The sequence below is a fragment of the Sinocyclocheilus grahami genome, unplaced genomic scaffold (assembly GCF_001515645.1).
Source record: "Sinocyclocheilus grahami isolate Dianchi unplaced genomic scaffold, SAMN03320097.WGS_v1.1 scaffold273.1, whole genome shotgun sequence".
NCBI lineage: Eukaryota > Metazoa > Chordata > Actinopteri > Cypriniformes > Cyprinidae > Sinocyclocheilus > Sinocyclocheilus grahami.
The window spans coordinates 934,303-959,913 of record NW_015505452.1 but is presented as its reverse complement, the minus strand read 5'-3'; the positions used below and the strand labels follow the sequence as shown (position 1 = coordinate 959,913).

General features: G+C 36.1%; 1 protein-coding gene across 1 annotated transcript in view; it reads left to right on the top strand.

The window, feature by feature from the left end:
• The first annotated feature begins 919 nt into the window (after nt 1–919).
• Nucleotides 920–25,611, top strand: part of st6galnac3 (ST6 (alpha-N-acetyl-neuraminyl-2,3-beta-galactosyl-1,3)-N-acetylgalactosaminide alpha-2,6-sialyltransferase 3) — a 125,647-nt gene continuing 100,955 nt past the window's right edge. Inside the window, exon 1 of the mRNA XM_016291550.1 lies at nt 920–1,124. Within this exon, the coding sequence (XP_016147036.1) occupies nt 1,107–1,124 (18 nt within the window). The 5' untranslated portion in view covers nt 920–1,106. The remainder of the gene's footprint in view (nt 1,125–25,611) is intronic.

Sequence of the window (25,611 nt, the reverse complement as noted above, 5' to 3'; positions counted from 1 at the left end):
GAGTTCAACAATTCATGATGACAGAATTTACATTTTTGGGTGAACTATCCCTTTAAGAGGGAACTTTCTCTGGCATAGCTGCATTGTTGAGTCTGTCAGCACAGGCAGAGAATTACAGAGCCCAAGAGAGATCATCATTCAGAATCCATCTCACAGAACCTCACAATGCCTGAATTAACACAGAGCCAGAGTCGCATTGTGCTGCACACTTCATGACCTTGAATGCTGTGTAATCATGCAGAATCAACCGCAGATCTCACTGTTTCATGTTACTGTGACCTAGTTTAGCTTGAATACATTTGCACATTTCATTCGAACTTTGACCATTATTTTCATTATACACTTTTTTTTTAGGGTACCTTCATATTAAATTACATACACAATTGCTTTTTCAAATTTAACCAAATGGTTCCTTTGAGTTTTTGATGCTCAGCATTTGTTAGTATTTACTTGTGAAGATTATAAAACAACAACTTTGTTACATGCAGCACTGTCATATACATGATGTAAAAAAAAATTTTTTTTTATAATGGGTCAGTCAGATATATATTCATGAGCATTTGGAATTGTTCAGCTATGTGCATGAAGATATTTTCATTGACCTCACACTCTATCTATCTATCTATCTATCTATCTATCTATCTATCTATCTATCTATCTATCTATCTATCTATCTATCTATCTATCTATCTGTCTATCTGTCTATCTATCTATCATTCATTAAAGCAAATCTAAACAGACAATGATAAATCATTATTACCGCGTGTATAACATTGTAACAATAGTGAAGTTACTGTCATCCACTGGCCATCCTTTACATTACAGCGCGTTGAACAGCACAGGAATGAAATATCAGTCACATGATGAAGGGGGCGTGGCTCTCGTAGCTATGAGCCAATAGGAGCGCATGTCAACCCGAGCTCTGTAGATCAGGGAATAGAGCATGAATAACGGTACTCCACAATATTTACTGAAATGTTTCATCGCCACACCAACAACGGACATCCATTGCGCATTTAAATAAAGCATAAAGCAGCCAATACTGGCCTTTCCGTCTATAGCTAGGGACGAGCACTTCAGCCTGCGAGCTATTATTCACTCTTAAGATGGCCTGGATCTGGAAGGTAAGTCGAGCAGCTGAGTGTTTGTCTCGCCTCATATCCAGTAATGCATGGATGCGCGTTAACGTGCTGCTCAGATTGCATTCGCAATGTTGGTATTTTAAAAAGCAGAAGTGTGCAACGAGAATCGGAGGATTCTGCTAATAGCTTGGTTATTTTGTAATGAATGTAACTGTGTGGTAGAAGCTTCATGCCTTGTAACATTGTTCAAGTGCGACACGTGTGATCTCTCAGTTTGCTTACACTTTGCAACCAGATTTATTTGATGTATCCTGGTTTATGCAATAATAAGACTTGTATCCAAACATGTCGATGATGAGTCTGCAAAGACCTTTCGTTGTAAGAGACATACAATGCAATAAAGTTATTCGTTTGAATGTAATATGCACTTTATTACAACCAGTGATGTATATTTATGGTTTTTATATCCTCCTTGAGGTTTCACAACCTTCTATTCAGAAACAAAATGAAGACCTTCATGCATCAGGATACCACTACTCATGTTTGTTTTTTTTGGATTGTGATGGATTGTTGTTGTGATGTGAAAAAAGGACAGTAAAAGCAGGTTGCATTTTCAAACATGCTTGAATCTCTGGCCATGTGTCAATCGAAAAAAAAACACTCTAAAAACCTTTAAGAAGTGTTGATTTTTTTTTTCTTTTGCAAATTTTCAGACATGGGCAGTAAGTTATAAAAAGGAGAAAATAACATACTAATTCAAAAATAGCTGATACACAACTTTTGCCTGATTTGTAGTTTGGACTCGTCGATGCAAGTTGCCAAAAGTCAGAGGCAGTCTGCAGATTTTCAGCAGTCGGAAACTTTTGTAGTGATGGGCACTGTCACGAATCCGGTCACCCGCTCACTACATTGACTCTCAAACTACACAGACTGTTACACATCACCCTGGACTACATTTCCCATGCTCCATTGCACTAATTACAATCACACCTGAAACCAATCACACACAGCTGCTACCAATAACACACAATATATAAATCAGTCTCACACCACCATTCAACGCAGAGTATTGTTTAGCGCATATCACTCACCTAGTGTTAGCTACTCTATGGAGCCATTTCTAGTTTTCATAGTTTAGTCTTGCCTTGCCTGTTTTCTCGTGTTCTGATTCCTGCCTGTGTTTCTCGGATTCCCTTTTGTCTCGCCGTTCGGACTCAGTTTGCTCCTGCCTGCACTATTGCTTGTGTTATTGGATTGCTCCTCTTGTCAAGCCCTCTGGATAACGTTTGCTGTCGACTGACTCATGCCCGTTTTGAATTACTCTTCGTCTTGCCCTCATATACCCGTTTGCCATTGTCTGAACCTTGCCTGTTTTATGACCACGCCTTTAGATAAAAGCTTTGCAGATGGATCCGCACGTCTCTCGTCTTGTCGGCTCCGTTACAGGTACAGGCTCCAATTTTAACTTCAGATTCCATCCAGTCTGAAGATATCAGACTTGTTTGATCTTTTGAGCTGATTTTGGAACACCAATAATGTTGACTAGCAAGAAGGCGCATGCTACTGCTTGAGTTGTCTTGCAGTGTGATCCTCAGTGTATGACGCTTATAAAAGTTGTGTAGTGTATTCAAGCCTATTCTAATTTCCATTTATATATCATATTAGGTCTTGTAGTATTTGAAAAATTAAACCCTTTATATGTCTTTCTCTAGTTTGTTCAGCTAGTGTTGTTCACCAATGTGTATTAAAGCTGAAGTGTATATTGTTTTTGTAGCCACTGGTAGGTTGATTTGTGCTATCAAAACTTTAACTTGTTTGCTTGAGCATCCTGTTGGGGAATTTACAGTTAAAACCCAAGGACCAGGTGTGTTGAATGAAGACCAGGAGTCAGAGATGCGATCAATTGAAGAAAATAGTTTGCAGTTTCATCGGCAGAAGCCAGCTTCAATACTCACTCCCTTACATGCTCGAAACGCCAGTAATTATACTCTAATAGAGGTCACTAATTACATCAATACATGGGTAAGCAAGATTCTGGTTGGTAGAAACATGGATAAACTTAGAAAATCTCTAGTGGTCGACCGATATGTTTTTTTTGACTGCCGATATCTTGGAAAGCAGGATGGCCGATATAAAGCTGATATAATTTTATTTTAAGTCATAATTTGAAAATGGATTAAAAAATAAATGTGTAAAATAAACATACTTATACTCTAGAAGACAAAGTATTTTTCACAAATATTTAATAAAAATATAATTAAAAAGGAAGGTAACACGGTAACCAACAGGGCACTCTGTAGTCTGGGAAGTTTGTGTGCATTGGGAAATTTTTTTTTTCAAATAAAGCCAAGGTAATACTAATTTTACATACAGCACACAGTGAAAATGACATGAATATGACAGTGGGCAAACGCATAAAGTGCAGTATAATTTGAAATCAGTCACGAGTTTAAAGTTTGTCGATAAAAGCTTTGCAGATGGATCCGCACGTCTCTCGTCTTGTCGGCTCCGTTACAGGTACAGGCTCCAATTTTAACTTCAGATTCCATCCAGTCTGAAGATATCAGACTTGTTTGATCTTTTGAGCTGATTTTGGAACACCAATAATGTTGACTAGCAAGAAGGCGCATGCTACTGCTTGAGTTGTCTTGCAGTGTGATCCTCAGTGTATGACGCTTATAAAAGTTGTGTAGTGTATTCAAGCCTATTCTAATTTCCATTTATATATCATATTAGGTCTTGTAGTATTTGAAAAATTAAACCCTTTATATGTCTTTCTCTAGTTTGTTCAGCTAGTGTTGTTCACCAATGTGTATTAAAGCTGAAGTGTATATTGTTTTTGTAGCCACTGGTAGGTTGATTTGTGCTATCAAAACTTTAACTTGTTTGCTTGAGCATCCTGTTGGGGAATTTACAGTTAAAACCCAAGGACCAGGTGTGTTGAATGAAGACCAGGAGTCAGAGATGCGATCAATTGAAGAAAATAGTTTGCAGTTTCATCGGCAGAAGCCAGCTTCAATACTCACTCCCTTACATGCTCGAAACGCCAGTAATTATACTCTAATAGAGGTCACTAATTACATCAATACATGGGTAAGCAAGATTCTGGTTGGTAGAAACATGGATAAACTTAGAAAATCTCTAGTGGTCGACCGATATGTTTTTTTTGACTGCCGATATCTTGGAAAGCAGGATGGCCGATATAAAGCTGATATAATTTTATTTTAAGTCATAATTTGAAAATGGATTAAAAAATAAATGTGTAAAATAAACATACTTATACTCTAGAAGACAAAGTATTTTTCACAAATATTTAATAAAAATATAATTAAAAAGGAAGGTAACACGGTAACCAACAGGGCACTCTGTAGTCTGGGAAGTTTGTGTGCATTGGGAAATTTTTTTTTTCAAATAAAGCCAAGGTAATACTAATTTTACATACAGCACACAGTGAAAATGACATGAATATGACAGTGGGCAAACGCATAAAGTGCAGTATAATTTGAAATCAGTCACGAGTTTAAAGTTTGTCGATCACGCGTCTCCAGTGAAGCTGAACTCTCCTCTTGTCCGTATTCAATTCGCACGGAACATAGGACCGACCGTCACAGAACACGCGATCATGCAGGTCACATGCATACTTCAAAAGATCTCAACTAGATTTGACTAAATCTGCAAGGTTTGTGAAATTAAATGTTCATTAGTCATTCAAAAATGTTTAAATTATATAAATGTGTATTTGCGGAATGCTGACGGCAAATGAGAAGGTATTATGTTTGCCTTTAATAATATTAAAGCAATAATTATAATACTTTTTTGTATACATTAATTCCTTTGTTTAACAGTTCTGTTTGATTATTAGATAGACTTCTATCCGTATTAGACGTAACTGAATGACAACAGCGAACAAGTGGGAGAATGTGAGCACTGTGTGTTCAGACGCTGCCGCAGCCATTCTTGGCGCAGTCAAAATAAAAATCCCGCCTCGAACACATCGGCAAAACAGGAAAAAAGGCCGATGCCAATATTTGTAAAAGTGGCAGATATCGGCCGATATATCGGCCATGGCGATATATCGGTTGACCACTAAAAATCTCCACACATGGATGTAAAACTTGAAGCATATCTTCTAGTGATTATTTTGGTGACAAGTGATCACAGGTCAGACGCAATAGGTCTCTCCAGAGACGTATATCGGATACACTGGACATCAGGGTGACGGCAAATGACGGTTTCTTCCTAGGGCTCTCTCTGCATCAAGCTGCAAAAACAAACACTCGCACACATACGCAGAGAACACTTATCTGTACTTCAAGGTTGCCGGGCTCTGCCCTGAATCTTAACAGATATAGTTCACCACACACACACAATGAGAGCAGCTTCTTAGAGAGTAAAAAGGCAGACTAAAGCCATATTCAACTTATTTTCTAAAATGGATAAATGTACCTTTGATAATTATTCAAGAAGAAACAAACAAACAAACAAACAAAAATATATATATATATATATATTATGAAGGTCGTGATGTCTCCAGTATTCCACTCCTTCAATCCCAACCAGCCTGACAAAAGCATCTTCAGTTGCTTTTCCACAGAACTGCAAAACAATGGTTGTTTTCAGACAAGTTTCCTGAGCACAGCCTTCGTAGCCAATTGGTCAGAGACACAGATAGGCCTAGTTCGGCACCCAAAAAAATGCTATTAGTTTAAAGACAGTAGCCAGACGTTCGTTAAGCCAAATGTTTCTAAAAATGGTAAGAAATTATTTAAACTTGAGCTTGGTTCAGAGTTCAAAGTGGAAATCCATACTGGTTGGGTAGATCCGCACGGAATGGAACGGCTAAAAAATAAGAATGGTTGGCCCAAACTGCTCTTGTTGCTTAACCGTTCCATTCTGTGCTGATCCATGATTTTGGGGGTGGAACTATCTGTGTGTCTGACCAATTGCAGACACAACCTGTCTGAAAACAATAATTGCTTTGCAGTTTTGTTTGGTAACACTAGGGCTGCAGAAATCACATTTCAGTTTTAGGGAACCGGCTGTGTAAAATTGTGCAGACTATGCATTTTTAAAATGTTTTGATTTTGTAAATATTCACAGTGAATGCAAAACCCTGTTTAACAGTAATGTTTAAAAGAAACAGCACTTAACAGCTGTATGGGAGGGGTGCAAAGGGTTGTTCAGCAACTGTGTTCAACAAGTAACAATTTTAATTTAAATTACAATGCTTGCATGCCATTCATTGAAACTGAAGACATATAATCAGGAGATTCCTGTGTGGCTGTAAATAGCCTCAGTTGGCTGTACTGTCTGATAAAGAGGAGCCTTTGTCAGTGCTTTATCATTACCCTTAATCTATACGTCTGCATCAGATGGCAAACAGAGAAGAGCAACAGATTAACTATTTAAAGCTGCTCATATAAAATGCATGTTCCTGCTTATGTGGACATGAAGTGTTGGAGTTCTATTGGAATTCCTTGAATTCTCTTTAAGCGCATTGCTTTTCTTCTGTACAGTTTGGACGGTTTTGTGATGGTAATGTAACCTTCAAGAGCTGGTCAGAGTGCGGTGTGCCACTGAGAGCCTCTTTGTGATCGCTGAGAATTAGTTCCAGCGTTGTCCACTTCACAGGGCCACAGTGGTCAGTTCGGCCTGCGCTCCGCCTTCTGCATGCATACTTCACTGTAAAAAGACCTGCAACTGTTACCTTAAAGAGCTATTTCTACTTGATCAAAACATTTAATTTAGTTTGATGTTGTGACCTTAATGTATTTAGGTTGATTCATAATATGTTAGGAAGCACAATTAATATATAAAAATTAATTTATTATTACTAAGTATTCCTAAGACGGTAATATATTACTATTAAAATAAAATATTTAGAATATTTTCTTTTACTTTATTGTATTTAAATTTCAACAATTTATTAAATTAAGTATAATAAAACACACCCTTTTGCAATTTGATAAGCGTAGTAAGCCAGATTGCAATTTCGATTTTAGTTTTAATTGAGAAGTTATCTAGTAAATTATCTTGTAATTGATTGGAATCACTGGGTAGTGTAATAAGAGCATTTATATTAGACTGTCAAACTCTCTAAAAGTTTACTTTGTGTTTATTCTGATGAATTTGCTTTTAATGACCTAGGGATTTTAATAGATTATGTAGACAAAAAAAAAAGATGTGTGTTTTAAATGGGAAGAATGTCTTAAATGGATAGAGTTATGACTGACATGAAGACAATCTGGGTGTTGCAATTGCAAATATGTTAAACATTTGAGAAAGTATTAAAGACCCAACGATTCTAAATCCAGAGATTATCAGTATGAGAAGATAATGAGAAACAGACAGTTTGGATGGGATTACACACAATTCTATTAGGCTAATTTTAAGAGGTTTAACTTTGGAGTGGTCCAACAGTCAAAAGCAAGCATTTTACGTATTTGTATTGACATAAACACAATAGTAGAGAAATGCAACTATAGGAGTTATTCAGCATAGCAAACTTTACTTTTAAACACAGGCTTGCATGGTATTAGTCAATCAGCCAATTTAAATGAGCTTTCTCTGCACACGTTGTATTCTGACTAATCCAGCTCACACACACATACTGACTTCACATTGGGTGCATCGTACATCTTAATGCCACTGTAAAGGGGTTGGTAAGATTTCTTTTTTTTTTTTTTTAAACGTCTTTTATGCTCGTCAATGCTACATTACAGTACAGTAAAAATACAGAAATATTTTTTAGTATTCTTTGATGAATAGAAAGTAAAAACTTTTTTTTTTAAATATAATTTGTTAACATGATAAATGTCTTCACTGTCAATTTTGATCATTTTAACGCATCCCTGCCAGGGTCAGAAAAGTTTAATATTTGCTCCCTTGTATTGATTTCTAGGTGCATTTCTTTTTACATTCATAAGGGCAATTTTTATAATTACCTTATTAATTGTATCTGTGTTGTAAGTTATGCCAAATACTTAAAGGGGTCATATGATGCTGCTAAAAAGGATATTATTTTGTGTATTTGGTGTAATGAAATGTTTATGCGGTTTAAGGTTCAAAAAACATTATTTTCCACATACTGTACATTATTGTTTCTCCTCTATGCCCCGCCTTTTTGAAACGCGTCGATTTTTACAAAGCTCATCATCAGTCTGAAAACCGAGGTGTGCTCTGATTGGCCAGCTATCCAGTGTGTTGTTATTGGCCAAATACCTCAAGCGTGTGACGGAAATGTTACGCCCCTACCATACTGTGATGCCTTGTCCCGAGACGAGACAAAAACATTAAAACCCATTATAAACGAGGCATTTGTTGCATCCAGTGGGGACATAATTACGGATTATAATGACTTATATGGTCTTTTTAGGCTTTGCATTGCATCTCGCCGTGTAAACACAAAACCATGTCTGCATTTGTGAGCGGAGAAATTACAAACAACAAGCGCTACTCTACACTGCTCAAAACTCGTATTTGAATCATCAGTGGCAAATTCTTTAAAAATAAAAAACGTACTTACAGTCTGTGAGTCAGAACAGCCGGCGTTGTAGTCTACTCTTCCAGGATCAGGAAACAGTTCTCCATAAAATGCGCTGCACACATCGGAATATTTGGGTTGAACTGTTCTGGAACAGTGTTGTAAATACAACTTAACCACTGATTTCTAGTCATGTCCTCTTTTGGAAGACCAAACAAAGTAGTTTTGCTTTCACAACGAAACACAGCGTCACACACGGTGGGCTTGAGTGAGTGGCGGCAGGCGGGCTTGCAGCAACCACATGTGACGACCCCGGGCTAGACTCCACTTCGTCCACGGTGAAAGCCGATCCGGCAATCCACAGCCAGAAGTTGATGTATTTCCTCAGCGACCAGCACGGATCAGCTCCAGGCATGACGAAGCGGATATCATCCTCTTTTGGAAGACCAAACAAAGTAGTTTCTCTTTCATAACGAAACACAGCATCTTCACGACATGGTGGCAGCAACAATACTACAGCGAGAATAAAAGTTACGCCTTCTTTCTTTGCGTGAACATTTGGGCAGCGTTATGCAAATCTTCCCACATCGTGACGTAGATATGTGGGGGCGTGTTAGAACGAGCCGTTTTAGGTAGGCGTGGTTGACTCTTAACTTTTATAAAGAATATCACTTTGGATTTGAGACTTTAGTCTTTGCATCTTTACAGATCTTCTTTATGCACCAAGAGCTTGTAACACCCCAAAGAGAAAGGAAAAATTGAAATCGCATCATATGACCCCTTTAAATTGAACCAATTACTTTCAGTCAAAATATTTTAAACTGTTACCAGTAATAACCAACTGTATTTAAATGATACATTTTAGAAACAGGGACTCACTGACTAATTTAAGCACCTCTGATTGGGATAAGCTCAACAGAAATGTGTGTGATTGGTTATAATGCTCTACGCTGCAAAAAACAACATGTAAAGCAATCTGATGGAATGCACACAGATCTGTAATCTATCTATAAATATGCTGGCTCTGAATAATTATACTGCTTATCCTGTCTCAAATTTAGGTTGTAATACATGGAAAAATGGAAATAAATGGACTATAAATATTTATTGTCATTAAAATTTATTTCTTTTTTAGAAAAGTGGGAAAAGGAAATGCAGATTTGTATCCCAGCTGAAGAATGGCTGAACTTGTGCTGACTAGTCATTCCAGGGCTCTAAGGGAATTTTGTTGGAAAAATACAATTAGTTTCTTTATTACGCCCAAAGTGAAAGCAAAACAAAAAGGAATGACAAATCAGGGCTTCTGCTGGAGGCAGTGCAGGTCATTATCGGCTGATCATGTACATGTCTTCTGGTCTTGTCCAGTTTTAAATCAGTATTGGTCAGAAATACATTCTAGCATAGAGGAAATCTTGGAAATTGAGATTGAAAAAACAGTTTATATTCTATTTCTTGCCAATATACCTGATTCAGTTAATAATAGGAATAAATATCTACTCAGGATTCTACTAGCAGCAGCAAAAAAAGCGATTACTCGACTATGGCTCCAGCAGCCTCCCCCAACAAGAACTCGGTGGGAACAAATAGTTATAGAAATTTACAAGATGGAAAGACTGACATTCAGGTTGAGACTGCAAGAAGAGACTTTTAAGAAACACTGGGGAAAATGAACAATCTATATATCAAAACAGAGAGAAGACAGATAAATGCCAAAGTGAAATATGTATATTCATTAATGTAATTTGGATCAACGGCTGCTTGATAGTAAGCCTAAGGAAATGAGCATTGTTTATGAATTTATGACCACAAATATTCACGTATACATGCTTACAAATATTTGCTTACATTGTAACCAGTTGACCAGACTGAAATTTCTTTTACTTTTTATGTTATACTTTGGGGAAAATATTTATGTATGTACCCATGAAGGAGTGTTGTTTGATTGTTATTGTGTTGAAGTTCATAAAAATAAAGTAAAAAAAATAAATAAAAATATATATATATATTTTTAAACCATTGTAACATCAGATGTTACAATACAAGAGATGAGTAAATAGAGACCCAGTTTTAATTTTTGGCTGAACTACTTCCTTTAATAGCCCTGGTTCAGAGACGTGGTACATGCAACACTTCAAAGCATGTTTTGCGGTTTAATGAAGCCAAGCTTAAAAGGTTGCAGGTAAGACGGATTAGCAAGCACTTTACACATTAACCTTCCAACAAGACGATTTCCCCTTTATTAAATCCGATTTGGTCCTTGTTCCATTCGGATGTCCAACAAGGAGACTCTGTTGTCTGGATGTGTCATTGCACAACATTTAGTTTTGTACTGGTAGCTCAGCCTTGTTTGGGAGGCGGAGAAAGACAGCTAGGTCAGGAAGTGAATGACATCTCATTTGACTAGTAATCTGGCTTGGAATGGTCACAGTGTTGATGTGGATAAGTAGCTTAGCAGGAATGTGAGGAGGCCAGGGAGAGATATTGCAGGCATCTGCTTGTGTGGCTGTTTGAGGATTTACACTTCTGATCCATTTGCACACAACAGATGTGAATTCAGACTGAATTTTGATTGCCTTTCTTTAATGAAGTAGAATTTCGAATGGAAGATTTTGGATTTTCTTATGCAAATATGGTGTTATGGTTTACTCTATTGCAGGTCATTTTTATTGTTTAATAAGATGCTTATCAAATATTGATGTATTAAAAATGACACTATAAGGTGAACTGTTTAACCGTTTTAGAGATTTCTTCTCATCAGTTGCTTGATTCAGTTAATCAGCACAGAATTAATCAACATTACCCTCTAATATAGAGTGCCACGAATGACGCAGATAATTTGTGCTGTTATTATTGTAGGTCTATGTTTCCACCCCCTTCATTATAAACAGTATGTGATGAATTATGATGACATCTTGGACCATCAACCCAAGTGTCACTTTTGATTTAGATGATTTGTAAACTGTTACTCAATGTCCCTGCATGCCTATAGTATGAACAAGAAGTCTTTCAGACAAAAGGGAGGCTTTTTTTTATAATGCTGGGCTTTTAGATACCAAAAAAATGTGTTCATTTGTACTAAATTAATGTTATTTTAAAATCTAGAGATCAGTATTTTAACGAAGTTTATTGTTGCCTCAACATTTGCTGTAATAAGCGGCGTAATTACAGTAATCAAGTCTTCTGATTCATAGTAAGGCAAGCACCAAAGGATCATTTAAAAATTTTGTGGTGAAAATGTTGCATTCTATTAAGACTAAACATTTAATTTAGTATAATATTTTATAGTGTTGTGGAACATTTTCAAGTATAGTTAAAGAAACAGTTCACCCTAAAATGAAAAATCTGTCATTACTTATTCAGCTTCACAGTGTGACATGATGCACCATTTTTAATTTTATTATAAATGCAAATAATTGAGTGCTTTGTCAGATTAAATGTAAGATACTCAGACTGCTGTCTGTTCCTCACTATTGTATGCCTTCAGAAGACTTGGGATATTAGTGAGTCATATGGACTACTTTATGTTTCACATTTGCATAGTTATTTATTTAGCAAATGCTTTTATCCAAAGCAATTTACAATGAGGAATTCAGTACACAATGCCGAGATTAAAGTATAAACTAGATTAGTACACAAAGCTAGAGCAGAGGTAAATGCAGAAAAGACAACCTGTTCTCACTCGCAAGGCATCAAAAACCAAAGTACAGTCAAGTGCCTTTAGTGTCACTGTTACGACGCTAAAAGTACCCTCATGCTTAATTTTTTTTTAAGAAGTACACAGGGCATGGAAAATTTGGATGATATGTACTGTAACTGCTGAATTGTTTCCAGTGATTAAAACCTTTAACTTTGTTCCTCACATAAAGATATCATAATGTAAATATATTTGATATAAGACATGGACTGCACCACGAATTGTCTGTAATACCTTTTTTTTTTTAAATCAATTTTTGTAAGAAATTGCTGTGACCGTATCTAGCTGTTATGTGTTCTATGTTGTTGAGAAGTGGTCAGGTCCTCAAAAATATCAATGTCAAATATGATATAAATGTCAACATTTCCAACTTCACAAATGGATGCAAAGAATTAAATGAGTCTTAATGATGCATAAGGCAAGCAACTGAAAGCATGGAGTTTTTAGTTTGATAGTGATTCAAGGGTACCATTTGCATCTAGCTAGAGGTGTTTGGCCGTGCTTTATTTTTGACACCTTGGGAGTCAGAGTGCCTTTAATAGTAAGGACCTTTTGTTTATAATTGTGGGTTTAGTGCTTACGGAAGAGGTGTGTCTATAGTTCTGGTGTTACAGGGTTAAAGTGATGTTCTCAGGAGATCAGGTGAAGGTCAGCGGTTCATTCCACCAAAGACAAATAGAGAGGGTGCTTTTATGGTGCTTCTTTGGTGGAGTTTGACGGCCAAGGTCATGATGATTGTCCTTTATTTATTTACTTCAGTGATTCTAGCTTTGTTAGTTATTATCCTGCATACTGTATATGTTCTTTTACAGATTGTTCAAGTATTTAAAATAGAGCTTTTACTTGATTCAAATATTTCATGAAAAATTCAAACCTGCAATAATTCAAGAATGAAACCACTTTCCCGTCACGTTATGAAGGTATAAGTGACGTGACATGTGACCAAGTATGGTGACCCATACTCGGAATTGGTGCTCTACATTTATCCCATCCAAAGTGCACACACACAGCAGTGAACACACACACACACACACACCCGGAGGAGTGTATAATGACAGTGTTTCATGGATGTGATTTCCGATCAGATTTTAGAAATCCCTTAATGGTGTTAAATATATGTCATGCATGAACTTGTTTAAAACACTTCAGGTACAACATTTTTTATGGAATCCGAGAGCACAATTATGAGTTCAAGCCTCTCTGGCTTATATCTGCATTGTGCTATTGAGAAGGATCAGCTAATCTGTCATTCCAGGTCCCACCAGTGCCTTTCATCTCTTTTCACAAACTCAAAACCGGAGAGTAAGTTGAGATTTCCTATTCCACTTCATAAGTTCCTGTGCTATACGTTTGTCTTCTATAGAACCTGTCCTTGAGACTTTTTGGAAGAAAACGGTGTAATTCAATTTTCCCAGGGTTAGATATCTTCATAGACTAGACTGACATCTAATACCTGGACCTTGACAAAGACAGATGTGAGTTTGTGTGTTTGTGTTTAGCAGGAAGCATTACACACCTAGGTGTTAGCGCAAGCTCTTAAGTGACATGGATCTGTGGATACCATGTGGATTTTCCATTGCAAATCCAGATGTTGTGAAGCATTAATCTCTCAGCGAATAAATAGGTGTGCTGAGAAAGCAGGATTCTTTCCAATCTTTCCGTAGTAAGAAAATGCAAGATCGGGAACCAAACTTTATGGATACGTAACCGTCTCTCTCTCAAAAAAAACACAAACAAACAAAAAAAAAAGATAAAAATTTCTTGCATAAATTATATGTCTTATTGAATAAATTTTGGACAAGCATTGAACAAAACTCAATTTATTTAGCACATGCATTTTGTGTAACCCTTGCCAAGAATAATGGTGCTCAATTGTTTTAAGTGCAGGGTGTACAGAGAACAGCTCAGTGTTCACATTAATCACTCACAGAGCTGACGGACATTGTCTTGGACTTGGAGAGCACAGCACAGAAATCACTGTGTCAGATGTAAGTTATAAGGCCAGATTGTTGTATGTGGGTGATTGACAGAAAATATTATCCAACAAGACATGAAACGGCTAGCTATAATGCAAACACATTTAGCTTTCCGAAATTTTTTAGTCACATTTTTCTACATGAAACGCTGAAAATATCCTCCTAGACTGTAAACTGTTTTGTCAGGCAACCTGAAATGTTCTTCATGTAGTGATATTAGTTAAAATATATCATTGCCGGGGACCTGCCTCGAGTACACAGCGTCCTAGATCTAAAAATGCCACGATAATTTCACAAGGCACTACTGAGCTGATATACATGTCTGGGCAAAGTTCCAGGTCATTCCAAAATATAAAGCCAAAGAAGTGCACCAGTGAACGAGAACCTTTTTGTGTAACCCTTGCCAAGAATAATGGTGCTCAATTGTTTTAAGTGCAGGGTGTACGGAGAACAGCTCAGTGTTCACATTAATCACTCACAGAGCTGACGGACATTGTCTTGGACTTGGAGAGCACAGCACAGAAATCACTGTGTCAGATGTAAGTTATAAGGCCAGATTGTTGTATGTAGGTGATTGACAGAAAATATTATCCAACAAGACATGAAACGGCTAGCTGTAATGCAAACACATTTAGCTTTCCGAAATTTTTTAGTCACATTTTTCTACATGAAACGCTGAAAATATCCTCCTAGACTGTAAACTGTTTTGTCAGGCAACCTGAAATGTTCTTCATGTAGTGATATTAGTTAAAATATCATTTTAAGTGACTAAATCATCCTGACTGCATTAGGTTACACACAAAGGTTTGGGCCACAATATTTAATTAATGCATAAAATAAGCACTGGCGGCTCGTGGGTTTTAAAATAGAGGAGGCACACTAATTGTATTGGTCTGGGATCCCTGCCGATTATTATTGTTATTAGCTTAACCACTTTAAAATGGCTTTTTGGTTGCTTTTTAGTCAGAAAAAGTAAAGAAAATGACATGCATACAGCAAGATAATATAATTTCACTTACCTTCTATCACTTGAAGCAAACATCCATCCCCTCTTAAGTCTTTTAAGTCTGTGTTAAAAGAGAGCTGACTGTTGCGCCATTTAATTAAGCTGACTGCTGTAGCCTATATCCAGCTTAGGCTGTTTTCCCTAAATTTGTATATATACTGTTTGAATGACAGCTTGGTAAATCTGTTGGTAATCAAATATTCAATATCGCTACTCATCATAAGTACTTGGTACATTATCAGCGCAGCGGGAAACGTTCAAACTAATATCACGTAATTTATGTCTCTTTGATGATTGGTTGATATCAGAAGGGAGGCTAGCCTCCCTTGCTAGGGTTCTTTTCTCAACACTCCTCAGCGCTGAAAGTGAACACTCGATGGTGATTGGCTAAATTTTTTTTACCAACGGAGGCACGAGAGCTCAGCTATTCCCCGGCCTCTCTCTCTCCCCTTCTCTGTCATTAGCGGTTGTAATTACATCAGCAGATTCGGCACATTCGCGATAGAAATGCGGCGCTTTCACGGTATGTTATTACAGCTGGGAAATTACAAACAAAAAATACATGAACTGAAATTAATTGTGACTTTTATTAACATTAAATCCTCCCATTTTCACCTCAAAATTATGGGGAAGCTGTGCCTCCCCGGACGAGCCGCCACTGAAAATAAGGGAATAGATACAGAAGCCAATAAATTAAACAATAATAGCCACTAAATGATTTGTGTGGACCAGTGTTAATTTTGACAGGCATTTTTGATTTAGTCTTAGTCTTTATCTTGAGAAGAAAATGCTTAATAGTCTTAGTCACATTTTAGTCATTTGAATTTTTCATAGTTTTAGTCTACGAAAAGTTGCATTTTTGTCAACTTTTAGTCAAACTGCAGTTACCAATAGGCATGGGCCGATTACCAGTTTCAAGGTATACCGCAATTTGAAAACCGCTAATATTTTCCATTATACCGTTCCTGCGGTATGTGCTGTTTTTCATGTCTCCTCAAAGACTGAAAGTGTAGGAATCCCTCCGGTTGAGTGCAGTGTAGAGAGTAACATGACCCTCCTCCTCCTGTTGGTGCGAGCGAGCTGTCAGTCACGTGTGTGTGTAGGATGGCCGAACTTGCTTCCCCTGGAGCTCACGAGATCGGTAACCGGCCGTTTTTTTGTCTTATTGCAAGCAACTCGTCTCTGTTCTGGACTTGCACAAACTGCGTTGCAATGCAATCATTTTCCAAAATGTCATTTATGTGAAATATGAAGTCTGTAAACGCCCGTTAACACAGGCCAGAGACATTGAAGACGGACGCACAGAGAAAAATACTGTAGCATTTTAATCTCGTCTCTGTATAGTTCATATTAAAGCAGTGTTTCAGCGCAGCGCTGCTTTGTTTAAAGCGGGAACGAAGGAACTGCTGTCAGAGAGTGAATCTGCATCTCATTCAGAGCTTCTGCTGTTTGCTTCGTTCAGGAATGTAGTATAATTTCACAAAGCTAGTCAGAACATTGTTTTTGCTTCAAATTGGGTTATTATTAAATCAAGTTATGTATATGAAATGATATAACTAAATTATATGAAATGATATATATATGAATTATATAACTAAAATTAAGTAACTGTAATTACAGATTTAGGTTAAATAAAGATGTCAGTCTTTATTTTTCTTCTTTTTAGGAAACAAATCAAAGAAAAAATAAACAAATTCTACTGTTCCTAATATTCTGTGTGTTGCTCAAAAACGAAATATATTGTGTTCAGTGGAAAAAATGTTATTTTTTTTTATTTTTTTTTACCCAGTCGTTTAAAAATAACACATTTTAGAGCTGTAACAACAATACCATGATAGCGTGATATTTTTGCTTAAGGTTATCATACTGTCAAAATCGCATACCGGCCCATGCCTAGTTACCAACATTTATTTTGGAAGCTATTTTATATGTAGTTTTCAAACAAAAATAGTCATTAATTATTTTCTCTTTAGAACAAATCAATTAAGCTTATGAGAAATTTTGAATCAAAGATTGAATTTGGAAAAACTGGAATAAATAATGACAATTTTCATTTTTGGGTGAACTATCCCTTTAACAGTAGTGAAAAGGGAGCAACTTATAAAAATTATAGTTGTTCATATATAATATAGATAATTTATAATTTTTGAAAAAGAAGCAGAATAAGACAAATACGAAAGAGATACAAATTAAATTAATTTTTCAGATACAGTAGGTTTACTTAACATATTTATTTAACATCTTTTGTTGGTTAACATTAATGACAAGGATAGGTACTTAATTAGGAATGCTGTCCCTTTAAGACGGAAGGCATGCATGTAATACTGACACACGTTCAGTTTTCACCCACCTGTTTACGTTCACTTAAAGGAATACTCCACTCCAAAATGAAAATTTTGTCATTAATCACCTACCCCCATGTCGTTCCAAACCCGTAAAAGCTTTGTTCGTCTTCGGAACACTATTTTGGATGAAAACCGGGAGGCTTGTGACTGTCCCATTGACTGCCAAGTAAATTGTCAAGGTCCAGAAAAGTATGAAAGACATCGTCAGAATAGTCCATCTGCCATCAGTGGTTCAACCGTAACGTTATGAAGCGACGAGAATACTTTTTGTACGCGGAGAAAAAAGACTAGATATGCAAACGCCCCTTAACCGATTGAAATCCAATGACAGGGACGCACATTTTGAAGGACAAGAAAGTGGCCTATTGGATGTATTTTGAATGTCCGGTAGTCCTCAAATGCCATTATAGTTCCACCTTGTTAACGAAGACGCGGCATAAATTTCGTCATAGTTTTTATCATGAGATATTAGTTTTAGCTCGTCAACGTCTGGTCTTAGTCACAGAAAATTTTTTCGTTAACGAATATTTTTCGTCGTCTTTGTTGATGAAATTAACACTGGTGTGGACAACCATGAAGATGATTGTTAAAAAAAAATGTGGGTATGATTGTTGGAGGCTACTATGAAGTTCAAAGGAAGTGGAGATTATATTTAGGTGAAAATGGGGCTGAAAAATTATAGCGGGAAATTGCTGCGTATGAAAATTGGCCATAATGGGTGTTCTCGTCTGTACTGCTGGGACGACAACACAAGATTGTAAACTGAAATCATGCTTATTTTCCCCCCTCAGTATCTATTGTTTTTATTGAAAAAAATACAGAATCAGAACTGGAATTACGAAATGAAATTATGGGTAATTATTTTAATATATCAACACTCCCAGTTTGTTAATAAAACAATATTTTAAAACAAGCAGAATTGTCATAATTACAGCAGAAGTTCCAGAGGAAATGTCTTCGAATATCCTTACAATTGGTACAAACAGTTGCGTTTCAGTGGTGGATGGTTCAACTACACCATTAGAGCATAAAAACATTGACAGCTGTTTAAAAGTTTTGCCAGCAATATAAAAAAAGCTAATAATTCAAATTGATTACAGTATAAATTGTACAGTTGCTTTGACCTCAGAGCTCAGGATAGTAAGTAGTGAAGGGTTTTGATATTTATATTTAGGCTTGGTTAAAAATGATCTTAAAAGTGTATTTTTTACTTCTTGAACTTCTTGAATGGTGGTTTTTCATTTCATGTCAACTTTAATAATTAATCCAGAGTCAAACTTTACTAACAAAATACTTTACAAATTATTTTCGCAACCTGTAGTGGGACACATCTTAAAAATAACTCTACTATGTTCAATAGTAATATAATATGTCCACTGTCTAAAAATAACTGTACTATATTCAATAATAATATAATATGCCCACTGTCTAATATGTATCACTTAGGTCAGGTCTTCTGAAAGTTAGAAACCATTCGGTCTTCTAAGAAAATAATACATTCAAGTTGTGCCACGATATAGTCAGAATTTGAAATATGTATTTTTAGGCATCTCCATTTTAGAGATTATGCTTTGACGTCAAATACCTTTATGATCCATGAGTATGGAATTGTAACCAGTGAGCTAGTTAATAGTGTTTATTCACTATATTTCAAAAGCCTAAAGCCACATATTTTACTCTACTCAATTTTCCCCTAATGAAGTTTTAATTGAGGTGGTTGAGGAGGAACGAGCTCATGCACTGTGGAGAATTTGTGACAAACTGGCGGAGAGCTCTCTAGTGATGTGTCATGTCACCAGGATTACATCTTCACTGACCTGGTTTTATGAAAGCCTTTTAAATGCTAAACAGTTCAGGGTTGTCAGAGAAACAACAGACAGTGAGCATTCGACTGTAATTGGCAATATCTAAAAAAGAAGTGTGCAAGTTAATATGAAAAATGTAATAAAGGAAGAAAAATGCACTGAAAGACATCTGTAGGACAGTGTTTCAGAGTCTTTACTGGAGGGATTTATCAGTTTTACAGGGCTTACTTTGGTAAAGTTTATTCATTTATTTATTTATTGTTTATAGTTTATTGTTATGCTTTTTATTTGTCAGCACTGGTGCCAATGGCCTAAAAAATTCAATTACACAAAATACAATTTTGTTATAAAATTAATTTAGTATACAGAAACCATAAGAATTTAATTTTTTTTATTTTTATTTTAATTTTATTTTTTACAGCCCTAGATCACAGTGGACTTCATTTGGCTTTTTGTGGTCTATAAAGTGATTAAAACAATAATATAAAGTCCCATATATTTATACAATATATATTTGATAACATAATAATACTATGTTCGCAGCCTTTATTATGATACAACTAAATCATCTCTGGTGGAAAAAAAGAACACTTAAAGAATGTCTTTGCAGATCAAGGTCGTGGATAGAAAAAATCCCTTTGGAGTACATTTAACAAAATAACAAATGGAAGGAGTATGACATAGCTGTAAATCTACAGCCTTTAAAAACTGAGTGACTTTGCTGATATGCTGAGGGAGTATATATCAATACACATTTCTGAAGAAATTATAAACTTCAGATACAATTTACAATCTCTCTATTAGTGTTACTGGACCTTAGTCCTGAATTTGACACTATAAACCACAACATTCTTTTGAACAGACTCGAAAATTATGTCAGCATTATTGGAATTGCATTGGCATAGTTTAAATGATACTTATCTGACTGTTATCAATTTGTAGCAGTAAATGAAGAGGTATTATATCAATCGCAAGTTCTGTATGAAGTACTGCAAGGCTCAGCACTAGGACCTTTACTTTTCACTCTGTACATGCTACCCTTGGGATTTATCATTAGACAACATGGTGTTAGTTCACTGTTATGCTGACAATACTCAGCTTTATATTTCTTTGCGGCCTGTCAAAACATACAAGTTTACAAAATTTCATGGAATGCATAGTCAATATAAAAAAAAATGGGATAAGTAGTAATTAAATATAAATGTAAATTACACTTTAAAAAATGCTGGGTTGTGTCAACCCAACTTTGGGTCAAATATGGACTAACCCAACTTTTGGGTTAAAAATGTAATGTAAAAATGTAACCCAATGGTTGGGTTAGTCCATATTTTACCCAAAGTTGGGTTGGAACAACCCAGCATTTTTTAGAGTGTAGTAACAAACAGAGGCTTTAATTATTGGACAAAAACCTTTGCATGCAAGCAATAACCTATAATACTGTCTAATACTTGATGGCTGATCTGTCAAATCTTCGTCGTCAGTTAGGAATCTGGGTGTGATATTTGATAGCAGCCTTTCATTTGAAAGCCACATCTCTAGCATTTGTAAAACCCCATTTTACCATCATAAAGTATCTAAATTATGACACATGCTCTCAATGTCAGATGCAGAAAAGCTGTTTAGCCATCAGACAAGATGGGCAAACCAGATGAGCAAAGCTGATAGAATCACTCGGACTCAAGGCTAGAATTGTAGACTTGAAATAAGATATGTCCAGTATTTCCTCTATAATTATGCCAAAATCTTCTTGTTTTCAAACATTTCAAACTATTGCTATATTAAATTAAATTAATTAATCATGATTTTGTGATTGCAGAAATTTGCAGAAACACTAATTGAGGAGGAAAAAAGAAACATGCAGTTTACAATCTTGATTTTATGTGCTTTTTAGTTTGGTCATTTCAATATATTAATGATAACAATGTATTCATTTAAATACTTTTAAGTTCTCCTGTAGCCGGATTAAGAACACATAGGGCCCTGGGGCTATAGCAAACCCAAGGGCCCCCCTTCATAGTAGCCTATTTTGGTGCCACAACGTTTTCTACCACAGAAATAATTTGTTTTTCTTTTGTTTTGTTTTGTTTTTAAATCAAATCTCCAACACACAGATATACAATGAGTATGCACACTAAATATTCCAGGCTACAACACATTAAAAGAATAAATACAATAACACCAGATATATGAAGCAAAAGCAAACAGGTTTCCAGAAGCAACAACAACTTTTGTGCATATACAGCTCCATTAAGGAGTTTACGTTAAATAGTTTTATTATTAGAAGGTTTTCTTTCTGACCCTACACTCTTAAAAATAAAGGTGCTTCACGATGCCATAGAAGAACCTTTTCCATAAAGAACCTTTAACATCTGAAGAACCTTTCTGTTTCACAAAAGGTTCTTTGTGGTGAAAGAAGGTTCTTCAGATTATAAAAAGGTAAGAAAGAGATGGTTCTTTAAAGAACCTTTGACTGAATGGTTCTTTGTGGAACCAAAAATGGTTCTTCTATGGCATCACTGTGAAGAACCTTTTGAAGCACCTTTATTTTTAAGAGTGTAGAAGAGAAGAATCATCAGGGCTGGACTGGGTCTAAAATTCAGCCCATCTGGCCCACATAGTCCCCCATAAATGTTTTGCTGGGGTTAGGGCAATTGAAATAAACAAAATAAATGATTTATTAATAAATAACGGACGAAAAACAAATGATATTTTTGAATTCTTAAAATGCATTTTTTAACAATATTAAAATTCCATTATATTGCAGGCTCTTAATTATTGAATTCGTATTTTTCTGCAATTAAAGTTAGAACTATTAAATTCTCCTTTGTAGTTGCCCTAATGAAAAGCTAATTCTTGAATCCAGAGTTAACTAGTATTAGTAAACCTTTATAAAAGTGACTTATTGCCTTTATTTGACCCAATATTTGATAGGCAATAAGTAGCCTATAACAATTTTCATGACATTAATAATAAATATCATTAATACCATATTTCTACAGTGTCAGTAACTGCATGTTAAATAGCCTAGGTGTGGTGCTGTGCGGATTAAATTGCTTAATGTAGCTTCACCACAGAGACTTTACTGCTCACATATAAGTGTTTTTGTGTCGAATTCAAATGGGCAAGCGCTGCTTATTATTACTTCAATAGAGCGGTGAAAGTGTCGAGCTGCAGTCGTTGTCAGAGCTGTGCGGGCACGGGAACGCCAAAACTTATACGTCATCCGCCCGGAACTGCTTCCGTTTACAACAGTGAGCGCAAGCTAGATTAAATTGATTATTACGTTTTAAATATGGTTATTTTTCTTACAAAAACGCATCGATTCGCTACAGGAGGCCTTTATTCACCCACCGGAGCCGTGTGAGACATTTCTTTTTAATGGAGGGGTGCTTTTTATTTTACTTCTTTTGGACTGAATCACTGCAACACCCGCTGAGCGGCATTAAACAGCTTGAAAGATCAAAGAAATTTTTTTATATGGATTCGACTGGATTCGTCTGAAAGAAGAAAGTCATATACACCTAGGTTTTTCTGGGTGAACTAACCCTTTAAACTTTCACAAAAATTTTAATAAAAATAAAACCTAATTCAAAATATCAACAACTATAATAATATAATCAGTGATACTAAAATAACACTACAGATCATGCGGTCAGTCTCTTGTCAACATAACTCCTATCATTCTATAAAAAGAAACACTCCGGTTACTCATGTAACCTCGGTTCCCTGAGATACTGTAAAGGAACGAGCATTGCATCGTCATTTGACGACTGCTTGGGGAAACTCCTGTTTACTCCATTACTGAAGCCTGATTGGTTAATGTTTGTGTAGCTGCACAAACCAATGGCGCTCGAGTCTGCCAGAAGGGTCGGAGCCGACCGCTATATAAGTCGGCTCGGAACGCCGTCTCATCAGAATCATATGACTGAAGCATCAGCCATCGATTCACGTGCAGCTATAGCACGGCCAGTTACACAACGCTCGTTCCCTTATCTCAGGGAACCGAGGTTACGTGAGTAACCGGAGCATTCCCTATCAAAAGCTAACTCCCGTTGCATAGTCGTTTGATAACTGCTTGGGGAACGTATCCAGTAGCGCCGTGCTATAAGCAGCTACTTAGCCTCTTGCGCGACCTCAGCCCAGGAACACTGCAGCGAGGGCTCCATAAGCCTGAGCCACAAAGAGACCCGAGAACATTCTGAGGTCTGCTTGAGATAACTCTCCCCACCTGAGGTTCAGCGGCACATGAACCGCTCGTAGTGAGAGGAGTTCTCTCTGTGCCCAAAGCAGGAGACGTTGAGTCATCCTGTGAAGGGGACATGACTGATCGACTGATATTGACTTTTTATAACCGATACCGATACCAATTATTTGCATGTTTGTGCCCGATAACCGATATGCAGAATCGATATTTATTTACTGTTATAAAGTAAATAAATGACTGAGTGAAGTAAGAACATATTTCACTTTGGTTTTTCCTCTTTTTAGTCATCCTTTTTTTTTTTTTTAAGTGTTGAAAATTTGCAGTCTTTCATGTTAAATGTAATCTTCATATTACAACAATAAAAAAAACATTTTATTTATAAAAATCATCAACAGCAACAACACTAGTATTAACAATAAGCAAAATAAATGTAGACTGTCTAATTTTTTCAAATGGAGAAAATAAATAAAGGACAGGAGTCATATCAACTTCATTTTAAACTACAGTTTTAGTAGGTTTATAAGCTGTTTAATTGCTACAGAGTCAAGAATAATTCACTGGGTGAATTAAATGAGTAATATTCTCTGGAATATTGGAATATAACAAACAAAACATCGTATTTTATTGCATTGCTCAACTGGAATGTTATATCAGGATTATTAATAATGTTTTTGTCCTTCTAGATTATGAAATGCCTGCTGACAGCGCGGTTTATCTATGTTACACAGAGCTATACTCAAACTGCGATCGCTCGTGGAGATAAATAATTAATTTACATAGCGTTGTATTTATTTAGATGTTTATTAGCGCAATAGTGCTTGTAAATCTTAATACAATTTAGGGTGTTTTAAACAAGTGAATCTTGTTAAAAGTTAAATGCGGTGGCTGTGCTGGAGCATTTCCTGAGCATCAACCGCATCAACCCGGTGAGTGAACAACAATATGAAAGCGGCTTCATGAGACTAATGATGAGCAAATATACAACAGAGAGAGAGAATTCAATTCAGCGCTTTTATTTCCAACATGCTCTCATTCATGGCTGTATTATTTAACTCATGCAAAGTCTTTATTGGGACAGGACTTGACGGATTATTTTACATGACTCCATGAGTTGGTCTCTATTTAACCAATGTGGCAAAAAGAAACAAATAATGCATTACCTTTATCATTTTATATCTATCTAAAGCATTCATGTACGAAAAACAAACAAATAATCAAATGCAAAAAATTGATTATTAAAACTACAAAAGAAGTTCAATGAAGTGCAGCGAGTGATTTTCTCTTTTCTTTTATAGTTAGATTAACATTAATGAGACCGACGTCAAATGTTAACCAATCAGGCTTCAGTAAAAGAGTAAACAGGAGTTTCCCCAAGCAGTCGTCAAATGACGACGCAACGGGAGTTACCTTTCGTTAGGGAACCAGATCTGTCTGATAAACCTCATGTTTGGCAGCCATCTGCAGCAGATGTCTTATGTCTGTGGCGTCTGGGTGTCAGACAGTTCTAGGTGATAGTAGCCAGTCATTTTGATGACAAGCTTTGGCTCTGGCATTTCTGAAGGACCAGAGGAGGATTTGAGATGCTTGTGCGATAATGGTCCAATGGTATTTTTCCAATGGAAGTTTTTCATCCCAATTTTTTGATGCACATCTCGAAATTTATTTAGTAAATGTGTTTCCATCGCAAAAGTTTTTCATCCCAATTTTTTGATGCACATCTCGGAATTTATTTAGTAAATGTGTTTCCATCGCAAAAAAAAAATCTACCTCAAGCAAGCACATATGTTTATTATGAACTTGCAATTCACATTATGGTGATTCCAACCCTTTTTTGTACACAATATCCCAAAATTTGCATAAAAATAAGTGGAGGAACTACTGTCAGCTACTGACATTGGCGACCCAATTAACTACAAAAGGCAAAATACATAGAAAGAAATAGCATTGGGATGTTTGATCTACTATATATATATATATATATATATATATATATATATATATATATATATATATATA